Consider the following 16448-nt stretch of genomic DNA (forward strand, 5'->3'; position numbering starts at 1 on the left):
GTACACAAACAATAAACACAAACAATGGCATAACTTTTACAGACAAACAAAACAATTGGGAACATACCGTATGCGCCTTCTGCACCGATTATTCAGGAGTTCAGTTAAGTTCTTTCATATTATATTATATTCTTTTATCTTATCTTAGTCATGTCAGACTCTCTGACATGAGAGCTCCTCTCTGCAGCTCTGCTCTTTTTGTTCTGATCTGACATGCCCAAGACCCACAGGTGCTTTAAATAGGTAATCAGAGCAGGTGAGCCCAATTCAACCTGCCCAGGAATCAGACAGACCACAAAACAGAGCACAGTAGATGGCACCATATCACCATGCATTTACCATTATGTACCCAAATAAACCTCCAAAAAGTTCACATATACATTTTCAGAAATGTGAGCAATAAAATAGCAATAGAAAATAGAAATAGAAAAATAGAAATAGAAAATATCCATTACTGGGACAGTTACACCTTCAATCATTAAAAAGGGTGACGGTGACGGAGACGCAACGCCGACGCGTCCTGCAGTGGAGCCCAAATAACATATTAAAAAAAAAATCATGATCCAAAATGTATATAGCCTACTCAATTTTTTATATGTTACAAAAGGCCGCCTCCCATTCGGATGACCCTATAAGGGATCATAAAAAACCTTGAACGATTACTATTGCAATTTATTTTGGGTCAAATCTTAGATTGATTTACTTCATGCTTATTGTGCCTTTTTGTGATATGCACGATTTTCTGTCCAATCCAGCTCGACACATATGGTCTCCAGCTTGTCAGATGATGTGATCTGGTCGTGTGACTTCCAATGAGCATGCAAACTTTAGACCAGTGTGGTCTGCTTGCTCTTTTGCACCAGCTTGTGAATACCTTTCCCCCCATGGGGTCATAATGTTATGGATGCCATTAAGGGCAGCAGCCTCATTAGCTCCAGATAGCTAGAGTTGATGATGCTTGAAAAGCTAGATTGTGTACCCTGGGGGGTTGTCAAGCCTGCAAAATGTATGCACGCAAAAAGATCCCTCACAGCTCACAGTTCAGATTTTATTTCTTCTTTTAGTAGCCTATCCATAGGGAGGACATGCACTGCAAGCAGCTATGTGTGTTGTCAAGTTTGAAACCTTAACAAACAGCCCAAAACAGCAAAAATAACGAATGCATTTTCAGAATGATTTGACATCAGTGATTAAGTGATGATTGTACATTATTTATTATTATTATTATTAACATTACAGCAAGCAGTAGTGCAAAACAATTCTACAAGTATTGTTTCCATCCATGTAAGTTCACTTCGAGCCTAGGCTATAAGCTACAGATAGTCAGACTCAGATACATTTAACCTACTGACTGCCATGCACAGGGACCAGTAGGCAGTAACCTATACTCTCTCTCTCTCTCTCTCTCTCTCTCTCTCTCTCTCTCTCTCTCTCTTTCTCTTTCTCTCTGCGTGTGTGTGTGTGTGTGTGTGTGTGTGTGCATGTGTGTGTGTGTGTGTGTGTGTGTGTGTGTGTTTGTGTGTGTGTGTGCGAGCGATCGAGCGTCGAGAGGGGGGGGGGGGGGGGGGGGTGGAGACAATGCTGCGGTTCTTTGCAGTATGCGCGTCAACGGAATCCCACGAGTGCGTCATCCAAGTCAACGACTATTCTTTGAACGCGCTTGCGATTGGCCAGAGACTGGAAAGCTCCCCACCCTCTGTGCTGCCTTCTATGGAAGCTCTGACGTAATGGATACAATAAAATTGATACTATAAATGTCTTACCGAGATCAGAGCGCAGGGACTCCACTTCAGCTGAAAGACTGGAGATGATTAACAACCTTTTTGGACTACTTCTGAATCTTTGTGAAACTGCATAGTAACAGGTAAGTCAAAATAAGCTATGGTAATGTTATATTTTTGTGTATGGAAATGAGAGTGGATAACTTTTTGATTAATTCTATGATTAAGAGAGACACATCGATACTTTAATTAGATGTTGTTCACTGATATCTAAAACATAAAAACGAGACAAAATATCCCCTAGACTAGAATGTATCTAGCCATTAAAGAAAAAGCAACTGATGTTTGAAGTTTGGTTCTCCTTTAGATGCTCCAGAGTTTTGTTAAACAAAAATCTGAGTGTATAAATACAAATAGACAGAATAAAACAATAGTCAAATTTAAGACCATGGTTAGGTTAAAGCTTACAGTCATAAAAACCTTCATTTTAAGCTTATAGCCTAAGGGACACTATTGCTATTATGTACCTTGTTGCATCTATGGCTACTTGCACCCTGTGTTGGCATAGTGCACTACCACACTTCATTATAAGCAATTAAGCATGCAAAAATGAATAAATCAACCTGCACTTTCAATGAAATATAGAAAGCTTGTTTGTTTAAATTATTATTATTTGTAACTTTTGGAGTAGGCTACACTCATGGCTTGCTCAAAACGTACATATATTTGGCTACTTTTGCATCTCACAAATGCTATCTTATTCAACCCACAGAGACATGACCCTTGTCCACCCCCAGCATGCAGCTCAGCCATATGAGAATACCCTCAGCAACTCTGAGCTTCAGGCCGTTCAGGGCATGGATTTTAACTCCAGATTAGCTCTTGACATGAGCAGCCAAAGGGACCATCTCTCTTCTCCACCCCTCCCGAGCATCAACTCTCTGGTGGGCACATACACAGGGGAATTTGATGCCTTTTCGTGTCAGATCACCGCCACCCCTACCCCAGCCACTCCATCGCCAGGCCAGGAGTCTCCCTTCAAGGTGGATGACCTCCAGATTTATGGCTGCTACCCAGGAACATTTACACTGAGCTACCTCGATGATGCTCTGTCTGGTGGCTCTGATTACTTCGGCAGCCCCACATCTGCACCGTCTCCCTCGACCCCAGGCTTCCAGAGCCAGCCGACCTCCACTTGGGACTCAGCCTTTGGCCCTTACTCGCCCACACCAGGATTCTGGGCAGCTGACAAAGCTTCCGTTGCACATGCACACTCTTTCTTCCCTTTTGGATCTGCGGAGGATGCATCCTCTTTGTGCCAGTCCCACTTGGCAGAACAGGACCCTTTCAATTTGACCCAACAGCATCCAACAGCTTTAACCTTTCCCCCGCTGGCATTGGAGCATGCAAGTGACTTAGATGGCACTGAACAGGTTGAAGACAGCCTGTCGCCCACATCAAGAAGCCCCGGTGGAAATGAGGGGCGCTGTGCTGTCTGTGGAGACAATGCCTCCTGTCAGCATTATGGGGTTCGCACCTGTGAAGGATGCAAAGGATTTTTCAAGGTAACATATCATCTGGTATCAGATCAGTCATTTTGTTTTAGTTTGAATAAAAAACACCTGATACTGAATGTGTCTTTTGTATTTTGCAGCGAACAGTACAAAAGAATTCCAAGTATGTGTGCCTCGCTAATAAAGACTGTCCTGTGGACAAGCGTCGGCGGAATCGGTGCCAGTTCTGTCGTTTCCAGAAGTGCCTAGTTGTAGGCATGGTGAAGGAAGGTGAGTTCGGCACATTTATGACTTATTATGACAAGGGTGTCGCAAGGGGGGGGGGGGAAGTAAGAATGAGTTACCGCAGATTCCATCATTGTCCCAGGGCCCAGAATTTGGTGCTATATACACCCCTTACTGACATACTCTGTTTGAAAGTGGGAACTTGTGTGTGGCTTTAATGTCAGAATCTCTCCTAGTTGTGAGAACAGATAGCCTTAAAGGGCGAAGAGGTCGCCTACCATCTAAGCCTAAAGTTGCCCAGGACCCGACAACTACAGTGTCTCCAGTGAGCCTGATTGCTTCTCTTGTTAGGGCACACATCGATTCCAATCCTGGCATTGGGAAACTGGATTACTCTAAGGTGAGAGCAAATGGAAAACTTTTAATCTGGTTTTCTGCATTAACAATGATTACTTTTAGTCATTAAAATAACTGACGATTGAAAATACATATGACTGATCAGAACCTGCCTGTCCTGTTCAGTTCCAGAACACTGTTGTCAGCCCATCAGAGAAAGAGGATGCAGGTGACATAAAACAGTTCTATGACCTGCTCACAGCCTCCATGGAGGTCATCAGGAAATGGGCTGAGAGTATCCCAGGGTTCACCGAGTTCTGCTCCGAGGACCAGGATCTACTGTTGGAGTCTGCGTTTGTTGAACTTTTCATCCTGCGACTTGCATACAGGTGAGTGAGGATAATTACCTGAAAGCTACAGTACCTGAAAACAATGATAATTGATATTAATGGTCCATTTTATTTATATAGCACTTTGTGAAGCCAAGCTTTCAACGTGCTTCGGAATTTATAAAAACATTCATCCTTGTGCACTTGAGAATTTAATTCTGCTCAGTGTAAATTGATGTGCAATCATATCCATGATCCATACAGTGCAATGAATCAACTAAACCAACCAACAAATGTCCTCTCTTCCCTGCTGAAGGTCCAATCCAGAGACACACAAGCTCATCTTCTGTAATGGTGTCGTGCTTCACAAGACACAGTGTGTCCGAGGTTTTGGTGACTGGATTGACTCCATTATGGAGTTCTCTCGGAGCCTTCATCGCATGAAGCTTGATGTTTCCTCCTTTTCTTGCCTCGCAACCTTGGTTACCATCACTGGTAAGGAATTTATGTGTCACACTGGCATACATCTGCAAAATGATGTACAGAATTCTCAAATCAATTTATCTCTCTTCTTTACACTGATTTGGCAGAGAAAAGTAAATATAATAACAGAGAATACTTGAACATTCAAGGCACTTAAAGGGATATTTCACTTTTTTGTCAGGTAATTTTGTCATCTACATTGTGAACACCCCAGACAATTTTTAAGTTGCTTGATTCAGTATTTAGATATTTGATATTCATTTTTCAACTTCAACCTCCATTTTAACCATGTTCGACTCAAAAACACCTTTTTTTCTGGTGACTGATACTGCGAGGTGCCCGGCGATGACCAAAAGTTTTTTTGAAAGTGAAATATCCGTTTAATGTTTCATCAAGCATAATTATTATATGTATGTATGTGGATCCGTAATAAACAATAAACAATAAACAGCAAGGTTTGAACGTTGTCCAGTAGGATAGTGTGCTTTGCTGCTGCTTTAGTAGCATCAGCTAAGACACTGTTGTCTGACTGCTATACACCAATTTGAGCTCTATTTTCTAATTTCTTCCTCTCACAGACCGCCACGGTCTTAGGGAGCCTAAACGCGTGGAAGACTTGCAGAACCAGCTCATTACGTGCCTTAAAGATCACGTCTCTGGCTGTGCTTCTGACTCCTCACGACCCAATTATTTGTCCAGACTGCTTGGGAAGCTCCCTGAGCTCAGGACACTGTGCACACAAGGGCTCCAACGCATCTTTTACCTTAAGCTGGAAGATCTTGTTCCACCACCACCTATAGTGGACAAAATCTTCATGGACACACTTCCTTTTTGAGAGAGCAGGGGATATGTCAGTGTTTGCAATCTCTGGAGAATTTACTGGGAAACAAATGAAGCACTTATGTTACGTGGTAGCTACAAAATGACACTGCAAGCAGTTAAGAAGAATAAGAAGCATCAGCACCTATCATCAACTCCAGAGGAAAGATGGCCATCTCCAAATTAGATATATGTGTATGGACTCACTACTGGGCTGTATTTTGCGTGTCTTAAGTACCAGGTCTTATTACCTAACTTGAGTAAACTAAAGACCTGGAGGCGTGATCAATGCCATTTGGCTATTCTGAGTGGCCAAAGAGCATTGATCACGCCTCCAGGTCTTTAGTTTACTCAAGTTAGATAATAAGACCTGCAGGTACTTAAGACACGACAACTCAAAAGGTCTTTGGTGAATTTGTGGGATGGTTTATGCACATTGTAGGAGATACTCTTTATATATATTTTTTGGAGACTGTATGGTGAGAACAGATAACTATACAAGGCAACATACAATGGTACTTGGTGTGGTTCCAGTAATAATAACTCGCCTATTTATACAATCGTACATCTGCAAAAGTTTGCACCAGGCTGTTCCGCCCACACATTTGTAGCCTTATACATGTGTAATATGTCAAATTGACTGGCTTCATCAGGAATTAATGATATCTAAGTGATATCTTGTATAGCTTAATTGATTAATTCTTTAGTGCATAACATTTTCCACTATTTTGCAATACTGTTCATGATGTTCATGATCATTAGTGTTGGCCTTGTCCTGACACATGCACACATATTCACAAAGTTTGGTATATATTATCTCTGCAGACTGCAGTCATGTAATAAAACAAATCCATAAATTATGAACCCATCATCGATTCTACCCCAAATTGTAATCATGCATGGCAGAGTCTCTAGTCACTATCACATCTGCTCATAGTGGGTGCCAGAACTGCGAAGAGTTGAACCATGCATATCACATAGTAGAAAAACACAATCTTTCTAGCTGATTCCTCAAATCACAACTAATCCAATCCTAGACTTGTTTTGGGGCAACCACAGGTTACAATTCCCCCAAATGTCTAGTGATAACAGTTTGATTTTCCAAAAAGTTGATGTATGCCAGACATAAGTCAGGCCAGACTAGCCCATGGACCAAAAGGAATGTTTACATACCACAGTACACCATTAATCAATTTTGTATCAAGAGTTTTAGACTAATGCCCTTTCAACACAGGTACATACAAAACAAATATTTCTACTGTTATTAAGTTACAAGGGGTTTATGACTGAAACATTCTTTGCATTAAACATCTCCATTTTGTGTTGAGTAGCTTTGACTCTGAGAACCTATGGTTCCAGATCCATGTGGCCAAACAGTAAGAGTCTATGTCCTATACCATTTCTGTAGCATGAGGCAGCTTGATGTACAAGTACATCCCTCAGTCATTATGTACAAGTACACCCCTGGACATGACACACACTAGTATGTTGCAGGGGCCCAGTCCAACCCTTCATGCTAAGCAGGGGAGCATTGGGTCCCCTGTCTTCTTTGGAATGACCCAGCCAGGGGATTGAACCCCGACCTGAAATAGAGTCCAGTCCGCACATCTCTGAGAAATTCTACAGGTGCTGAACAAAAAGATATGTACAAAGGGAAGGAAGTCCGCACACTGTTCTACAGCTCCCAGAATATATATTTTTTAAGTAATAGGACAACGTTATACCTGACGAAGAACTGTTGTGGGTCGAAACGTTGTCCTATTACTCCTAATAAATTAACAAGTGTGCGGACTTCCTTCCTTTCCCCGATTGCACCCCAACCTCCCAATCTCAGAGTGGACACTCTAACCACAAGGCTACTGAAATCCTTTTTGTATGACATGGCTGTATATTGTCTATTGTTATTTTTTGTCTCTACTCAAATGTTGATCACATTTTGCCTGCTTTCCCCCCTTTGGTTAAGAACAAATAGTTCATGAAATCCTGCAGGGGTTAAAAGTGTGTTATTCACAATTGCCACAAATCTCCTCAATATTTGATGTGTGATGTTAAGGCTAGTAATCTACAGTACAAATGGACCCAAAACGTATAGACACTCAAATCATGTCATTCCTAGCCTGGGAAAGTTTCTCTGTTGGCCGCTAGAAGATAGGCTAGGTCAGACTGGCCAGTATGATTTTGTCAAATATAATTCAAGTGTAATGGAATTACATGGCAGATGTCTAAGAGCAATATATGTTGTTGGGATTTACATGATTGACAGCAGAGCAGCTACTACATCATACAGTATTGTCTTACACACAGCTTTTGTTAGTTAATTATGTCAAATTAGTTTTAAGAATATTCGTGCAATACCAAATTAATTCTTGTCTGTATGATCACAGTTTGTATATAGAAATATTAATAATCTTTTATTGCAGCTTTACATGAAAATAAAAAATGTACAATTGCCTATTCCTACTCAGTTTTGTCATCTTTGTTCAATTCTGAGAGAAACAGAATAGCAATATAGCAGTATTTGCTATTTGATATACAATATCATATTTTAACATTTCAACCAATAGTCACGTGAAATTGGATGAAACAGCCATATTCTGATCGATAAGAAAATCATCAGCCATTGTTGATTCAGTCTAATTCATTCAATCAGGTGGATCAGAATGAAAACGTCTAGCTGATAAATCATCTTTATACACCTTGTACTTTGAATGTGTGATTAGTTTTTGTATTTGTAGTTTTAAAAGCATGTCGTTAGCCCAGCCCTCTTACACTTACAATCTAGTAGGACTGCACACCATAATGCACCAGCAGCACTGTACGTACAGTATGTATGTATGTATGCCTGAGTCAAGTTTTATGATTATTTTTGTTGGAGGATATACAATCTAAAAATGGAATCAGATCAGAAGATAAAGTACTATTGAAATGTTCTCTCACTTAGATAGTACACAGTCACATACTAGTCTGTTTTTAGAAGGCTATGGAATTCCCTCTCATGTTTCAAATGACTCGGTCTCCTTTATCATTGCACAGGGGAGGCATCCTCACATGCATGTTGATGTTGAAATGTGAACATACACATACACCTCACGTTGCATGCGAGTGTTATGGGAAAGCTGCTCAGTGCAAGCTGTGAAAGTTTATTTTTAGACCACAAGTGCTACAACTAATAGATAGATTAGATAAGTATCAGTAGTTATTATTTAGACATTTTCATGATTTTGTTCCCTTCCCCCAGTGTTTGATTTCAATAGTTGAGAAATGTATTACGTTTACTTTAGTTTTTGTATTAGTTTTCCAGGTATTATGAGGCTTTGCTTTTTAGAAGCTGAAGAGGATGAAAGAATGCATTTTTGTTTAAGTTTTTTAGTTTTAGCTCAGCAGCTGAAAATCAACCCCTCTTTTTTGAGTGGTGCAACCACTCCCTTACGGAGCTATGTGTGTGGGTGGGTGGGTGGCTGGCTGGCTGGGTGCGTCTGAGCATGAAAACAGCATGGTTGTTTTTCAGTACAGTACAGTGACAGTACAGTAGAGGCACCCCCACACGATAACTGTCATTTCTCAACCGTTTCGGAAGCGGGGCAGCTCGCCGGAGTCGGGCCGGCACGGGTCACTTCACACAGGTGTGATTTTATTTTTTTGGAACCAAATGGGTTCCCAGATTGACTTTTAATACCCAAATATTTGTCATCTGTTGTCAATTGACAAAACAAGCAATAAGCACTGCATTTGTGCACATGCTGCCTAGTGACATAAACAAGAGCTCTCATGCATCAGCTGTTACTGAGAAACTATAATGAAAGGAAATGTTTTTCGATTAACTTATGAGTTCAAGAGAACATTTTAGTTAGTATTTTTTTTAAACCAAGTGATTCAAAGTGCTCATCAATCTAAAGTATACTATATATCAGTACTTTAATTGGAACATATAGTGCAATATTTGCCTTGTACTGTTTGGCAAATCAAAGCCACACAGAGTATCCCTGAGAAGTATGGGGACTGTGAAGAAACCTACAGACTGTGAACAGTAAGTATTCATTTAACCATTGGTAACCCAGAGTGTACAAAGGTGACCAGATGCACTTGCAAGGGTACACTCTCAACCGCTAAATGAACAATGAGGATTGTACAGTGTGAGAGCAGAAACACCCACCTCACACAAGGTTTCAGACAAATAACTGCTTGGTCTCTTGCTTACAGTTGCATTTCATGCATCTCATTCTATTCAGTTTGAATGGCTTTCAGTGTTACTATGCCTGTGAGTTTGATCCTTTTGATACCATTTTAAATTTCCCCAATCAACACTATAAAATCAAAACACTCTTTAGTGTTTGGGGTTTATCAGGTTCAATTTGTACACTTGTGACAAAATTTGACTGAGGGACTGCCATTGGATCCTTTAGAACTTTCGTTTCAAATTGACATATTGGTTGTTCAGTTTAACCCACCAGTTTTGGAGATATGGCTTATAGAGTAATGTCTTGCAGAAAACAGCGAGTTGAGAAAACAGGCTTGAAAGGTTCACTTCTGTGGTCTCCAACATTACACCTAGCTACATGTTTGGGCATTTATTTCATATTTACACTGACACTTAAAACTTCAGACATACTGTAGTTAGTCTAGTATGTGAAGAGTCTGGCAGTCAAATCTGGTCACATATTCCTAGAAGGTTCCATTTGTACAGATTGTACTACTAGAGTTACAGACTCGTAAAAGTCCAATTTGGCATCTAAACCCCTCAAGGCTCCACATTGAGAACCACTGTACAGTACTAGCCTTCTGTACAACACTGAAATCATCGGAGTGTAGAAATGTGGTGTCAGTTAAACACTCAGGGGTTTTATTTGTCACGATTTAACAAGTCACCAGTATGTATTGTCGCACAACTTATCTGCACCAGTTTCAAGGTCAAATTAGTATACATTGAATGTACTGTGGAGTAGTTTTGCTTCTCCCTCATTGCATTGCAATTAAAGGACTGGTTAAAGGTTGTTTATTGCAACAGCACAGGAAATGTGCAAACTGGTTTGATCCCACTACTATAGTGCATTCATCTGTAGAAAAGATGGTGCCTGATAACAAAAATCATTTGCAAATGCAGTCAGCCAGGACAGATGACATGCAATCAGAGGGCATATGGCAACTCCAGTAAGAGTAACAAGATAAAGTCAACATCACTCTGATTACATGTGGTCAGAGACAGAATATATTCCTACAAATCATGCATGTTAAAAGCTGTGATAACTTTCATCAGAGTTCCAGGATTACAAGGCAGTGCCAGTGAACAAGTAAACTGTATGGGACACCAGTGGCTGAGAGAATATGAGAATGCTACAATTATAAAACAAGACTGACAGGGAAGCTTGGGTTTCACTTGCAGGCGACAAGCCCTGGATGCGTGTCTAAAACTTGTTTGCAGCATGTCTCACAGCCAGCACTGACTGGCGGAGTTTCAAAAGGGTTGTGTCTCTATGCAGATAGCAAGGTGACATAAATCTGAAGGCTGGTAAAGGCTGCAAAGAGTCCGATATTCTGCATATCTCAATACAGCACTAAGCAATACTTTCAGTTGGAAAAATTATCCTTCGATAAGAAAATTAAATAAACCCAATGCCTAATTTCTTTCTAAAAGTAATAGCGCGTTTTATGTCTCTTATTTGCGACAGCCATTGTGTATACACACACTGTAGATGTCAGTTTTGACATGAAGTATCTGGTGCAATGTCTGAGGGGCAAACACATTTTATTCATGTACCTGTACACAAACCTTGAACCTTTTGTAACAGAAACTGAGTGCAAAAAGCAATACCCTTTGACAAACCAGTCACACAAACTTAACAAAAATCAAGCCAATGACATCACATATTGGTAATGGATACAGCAAGGACATCCCTACTGCCAGCCCGTTGTGTACACCATGTTCTGAGGAGTCATATTTTGTCGTTCCAAATGGTAACAAGAAGGGTGGTCATCTGAACACTTCCAATAATAGCCTGAACAAAAATAGACAGCCATCACATGAATGATGAATCAATGATGCCATTTAGATAGGATATAACATGTTGGCAGGCAGTCATCACTGTAGGATTACTGAAGCCATTGGCGATCTTGCAAAAACATTCAAGACATCAGATTCTGCAGAAGTTTACAGTATAACAACCATCTTTTTAAAATAGTTTAGTAGTCTGGTTAGATGAAACATCCGATTGTCTTGAGGCTATAAACAGGTACAAAACCTGCAGCGAGTTTGTCAGACAGCACTTGGCTAGGCTGTTCAATCTTAAGTCTTAAACCTGATGAGTGCTGCCATCTAGTGGTTATGCCATGAAATGCCATGCCAGGAATGTTTTCCTGCACTAAACTTCACATCAAACCAAAACAAAAGAAATACAAAACAAAGCATGCAAATTCACATCAAACCAAACCAAAACAAAATTAACACCATGCAAAAATAAAAATTACTGCCGGAAAGCAGGCCATGGCAGCGTCTTGGGGACTCGCAGGATGGAGGTAAGGTGGCTTGTGTCCAACTCCAGCCTGAAGGAGAGTATATTTATAAAATAAGACAAAGAAAAGTGCCAATACATGTATAGGAATATTCAAAAGGAAGAACTAACCTTTGATTTGGTGTGTTGGAAATGCCCCACACAAAAGGAGTTGCTGAATCGTCAGACTCTGCAAGAAGTTAAAATAAAGGGCAGACTTTTTTCATTAATAAAATGTACTTGTATCCAATCTGTATGGTAGAGTATGTTAATACATTATAACTTATACAATTGGATTGGTTGTATTTTGTTCCATTCTCAATGAATTGAGGACCCCAATGGAAACAAGCTGTGCTTTCATGCGTTTAATTCCCCTTAGCAGACCTTGTCTTGAACTGCATTTCCCTGTGCATTTTACATTGTAAAATGTACCTTTAATAGTAAAGATTCAGAATTGTCTGTCATCTTTGTTTAAAGTGCCCTGTTTCCTCGAGAGATTCCGCAACAATTTCTTTATGTCAGACTCGTAGGCAAAAATCGAAACAAAATCACATCCGTGTGAACTGAGTGGTGCAACTCCCCCCTCATACTCGTGCTCATTAATACATGCATAGGTGAACACAGACATTGCTGGTTGTAGGAGTGGTTGCACCACTCAAAAAGACAAAATAAAAATAAATGCAACTGACCGTTCTCCCAGTCTTCCTCCGTGACAGGTGTTGTCCAGGTTGGGCAAGGGACCTGCCATTTGTATTGCTGTTCCTCCTCATTGTCTGTGAAATACAAATTCAAACTCAGTACTGAATATTATTTGAGTTAAATTACATGTAAAATCAATTAGAGCTGTCATGATCATGAAAATGTACTTAATTGTCATACAAAATTTTTTGCAATTAAAGTTAAATTAAATTTGCGTTATTTGGCATTGAACATGCTTCTTTTTAAAAATACAAAGAAATGACCGACATATTTAATAATATTATATAGACGATCTAGATCAGCTATTTCCACTACTATTGGAAAATGTTGTGATTATGACTATTAAGCGAAATAATTGCAATTAGGCGATTGTGTAATAATTTGGTTTTTCTTAAAATCAAAACAAGAAAAGACAAAGTTATCTTACTTGCAGTGTGGATATATCTCTTGTCCTCACAGGTGGCAGTATGGCGGGCCAGCTCGTTCTTGGGCACCAGGTGTCGAGCATTGAAAGGGCACGTTTTTAGTTCGCTGGCCAGTTGGGGGTGATTCTGCAAAAAAAACATTTACTACAGCTGAGATAGTTGATTGAAAGTACAGTAAGAACTAAAATAACAAATACTTTCCCGTTTAAATTGCCATACATATAATCCTAGATGTAAGCGACTGATTACACAGTTGTAAAACATTTGCACTTTTGTTACCAACCTTCCTGCACTTCAACAGATGGTATGGGAAACGACATGCCCGGATCTGGTGGTTGGGGTCGTATGGGCACTGCAGCAGTTTGTCCGGGTCACAGTCCTTTGTGGGATCTATGGGTAAGAGCAGACATGATATTCTCTTGAGTATTGTAGTGATACGGAGAGGAAATTACTTTTACTATGCATGTCTCTAGGGTCACAAATTTGGAATTTGGAAAAGTGTCTACAAAGTGTTTTTCGTGCAAAACAGATGCTTGCAATGGATTCAGAATCTTTTTTTTTAAATTGACCCGTCACATGCCACTTAAAGCAGAATGAAAATTTGTACATTTCGCCTGCATATAGGTTAATGGTAACCCAACCATGACACTGAATTTTCGGCCAGGCTTCCAACTTTCAGCAGCTGTCAAAGTTTCCCAAGAGAGTTGGGTTGGAACAAATTGAGGTGATAGACACCTTTTATAAACACATTTTGTGAAGAAAGCTATTGGTAAATTTGTTTTGCAGATTGCCCACACATTTTGCTAACATTCCCGAACAGGTTTTACCCAATTCCTTTTCACAGGAGTTGTCCACATTGGTCCCATCGGGACTGCTGCTGCGGGCATGCCTTGATACAGTCAACATCTAAAGACAAAAAGGAACATTAATGTTCTGACAATATAAAGCAAATGATAACAGGTCGCCCCTTTTCCATCTCGCCCATTACTCTACCAGAGACTGACTTACAACGTACATTTTTGTCAAACGGGGTAAGCGGTAAGGTGTCAAGAAAGGAGAGCTAAGAGGACAAATGTATCTATATAATTAGTATAAGATGACATTTTTGGGGGGGCATGAATAAGACAAACACACAGTCCATAGACTTGGCTGCCAAATGACATGATGTCTGAAAGCCAGACGTTTGTTTTAAAAAACAGGTAGACAGGCAATTGGCAAATGGATATTAGAAATAGAATAGAACCAGGCTATCTTACTTTACTGCACAGGTGTTGTAGGCCTCTTTTAAGGTGACCTTTGACCTGGTTGCCTGTGTTCTCAAGTTCCTTACACGCCTCTGAACTAGCTGTAAATAACAAAATTTATGTTAGTGATTATATAAAAGGTATTATCATATTAATTTATCATTGTTAAGTTCACTCTGTATATCCATGGGCATACTAGCATGATGATGCCATTACTAAACAAGAGCCATGAAGAAACCATGGAAGAAATATTTAATAAAAAGGAAATGAACTGCTATAGTCCTAAATTAACTTAATTAAGCAGCCACCGTCTCTGTGACTGTCATGTTGTTCTTTCTTGACTACTATACAATCAATTAAATCTGTATACAAGATAATTACAGATTTCAGAGGGAGGTACTAAATTAACTGTAAAGTACATTACAATATTTCGCGGGGGCGAGTTGGTAAAGGGGCGAGTCGTTTGGTATCCGAACAAATAAGTCTAGACAAGTGTTTTACTTTTAAGTAGGCTTTTTATTTGTTACACAACTTCTGACTTGTGTCAATGTAGGACCTTCAAATTGACCACTTGTACACTTGACCGTGTACAGCTCACGTCACTTTTCTTACACGATTGATTGATTAAATACTTGATTAACACTTAACAGTTTGCGTGGACACTGGACAAGCACAGGGAAGTACAGTACAATACACGACAGATCTGCAAAGAGGATGAATTGGCTTGTTTACACCGGGCCCCGGGGTCATTTTGTACGGCGGCGTAGAAATTCGATGGCATGTATTGTACCCCCAAACACAGACTCTACGAGAAATCGAAATGTTCTAAAACAGCAGATCAACAAGCCCACGGGAAGCACCCTATGATCCGAGGTGCGCTGGGGGTCGGGAGAGGGTGGGTGGTTAGGTTTAGGTGTCTGCCCCGGGGGAGGTTAGGCTGAGGGTTTGAGGTAGGTTGTCGATCGGACCAATGGACCGTCGGCATATTGACGCATCCGCATGGTATCGCCATTTTACATCGCCATGCCCTGGCTGTGAACCACGCTTGGTTTGTTGTAGTGTAGAATAGTTCAGGTTTTTTACCGCCGTACTTCTGCATTTATAATGTCTGGTTCGACAACAATGACCTAGCAGGCCTAAATTGGCTTGCAGAAGGCCTGTAGTGTCGATGCTTTTTGGTACGTTCTCTGATGAAACATAACTTGAACTGACTTGGACCGTAGAAATTATTCGTCACTTTGTGTTTCTCTACTTATGAATGTCGGCCATGATGTCGACTCGGCCTCCTCCTAAAATGCAACGCACCGGCTTTATTGAACTGGCGTCAACTAAATAGCACGTGGCACGCCAACAATTTATAACGTTAACAGTAGTTCAAAGACAACGTTAACTTTAGGAAAGTTAATACAAAATGACCACACGAACAAAGACATAAAATCAACATTACAAACTTACGACTTGTCACTTTTGCTGCAGCAAACCAAGTTCGTTACTTCCTTCGTCTAATCGTTTGCTGTGCTTCTGCGTCGTCAATCATCTGCTGATTCTGGTGTCAATTTTCTTCATGAAGTGTGTGCGGCGCTGTGCGCGTGCGTGCGACCTCAACCAAGATGACCACGAGTGAGCCCCACCCTCTCCCCCATGGCCCCACCCACGCGGTCACCTGTTTCCTTTCCTATCGAGGAAGTCCCCCCCCCCCCAAATAAATAAATAAATAATAAAATAAAATAAATTAATGTAACAATCAATTAATAAACAAACAAACAAACAAACAAACAAATATTGACTCACTGCCACTGCGGAAAGAATCTTCAACCTTAATTAGTCTGGTGACGCAAGATTAGTAGTCTATCATTGCCTGAAGGAACTAAAACACTTTCTACACACAACCAACCTGTTTATATGGGTGCTGTAAAAAAAGGTATAGGCTGACGAAATGACAAAATAAAGTTCCACTTCCTCCATAACAACGTTTTCCACACACTTATAAATAAGGGGTTTCCCCAGGTTTTCCCTCCAAACTTGTACAACAATCATTACGGTACATACATAACCCTGTGGTGTAGTGCTACAACAGCAATTACGGTAAATGGTTGTCCCTACTCCCCTCCCCCTATCTATGGTTGTCCCCACCAGGAATTTGCCCTTACCAAAATGGCGCTGTCTTG

At 40.4% G+C, this 16448-nt stretch overlaps 2 protein-coding genes across 4 annotated transcripts; one reads left to right on the forward strand and one right to left on the reverse strand.

Moving 5' to 3' along the window:
* The first annotated feature begins 1743 nt into the window (after positions 1 to 1743).
* nr4a1 (nuclear receptor subfamily 4, group A, member 1) lies at positions 1744 to 5662 on the forward strand. Its single transcript, XM_080763540.1, has 7 exons — positions 1744 to 1864; positions 2494 to 3286; positions 3376 to 3505; positions 3697 to 3860; positions 3983 to 4185; positions 4442 to 4620; positions 5187 to 5662. Exons 2-7 carry the CDS (start codon positions 2498 to 2500, stop codon positions 5441 to 5443), a joined length of 1722 nt encoding a protein of 573 aa, XP_080619666.1. The 5' UTR covers positions 1744 to 1864; positions 2494 to 2497; the 3' UTR covers positions 5444 to 5662.
* Positions 5663 to 11191: 5529 nt separating this feature from the next.
* gtsf1 (gametocyte specific factor 1) lies at positions 11192 to 15877 on the reverse strand. Of its 3 annotated transcripts, none has more exons than XM_080762908.1 (7): positions 15746 to 15877; positions 13864 to 13942; positions 13320 to 13426; positions 13039 to 13162; positions 12602 to 12685; positions 12045 to 12102; positions 11192 to 11964 (listed from the first exon to the last, which is right to left on the reverse strand). In XM_080762908.1, the coding sequence occupies exons 2-7, from the start codon at positions 13940 to 13942 to the stop codon at positions 11886 to 11888; spliced, it is 531 nt and encodes a 176-aa protein (XP_080619034.1). In that variant the 5' UTR covers positions 15746 to 15877; the 3' UTR covers positions 11192 to 11885. The 3 variants fall into 3 exon arrangements, with proteins under 3 accessions (XP_080619034.1, XP_080619032.1, XP_080619033.1); XM_080762906.1 differs by having other exon boundaries at positions 15736 to 15877; XM_080762907.1 differs by lacking the exon at positions 15746 to 15877 and adding an exon at positions 14293 to 14375.
* Positions 15878 to 16448: the final 571 nt, after the last annotated feature.

Source organism: Protomyctophum bolini (genome assembly GCF_963924005.1).
Source record: "Protomyctophum bolini genome assembly, chromosome: 5".
In the NCBI taxonomy this organism is placed as follows: Eukaryota; Metazoa; Chordata; class Actinopteri; order Myctophiformes; family Myctophidae; genus Protomyctophum; species Protomyctophum bolini.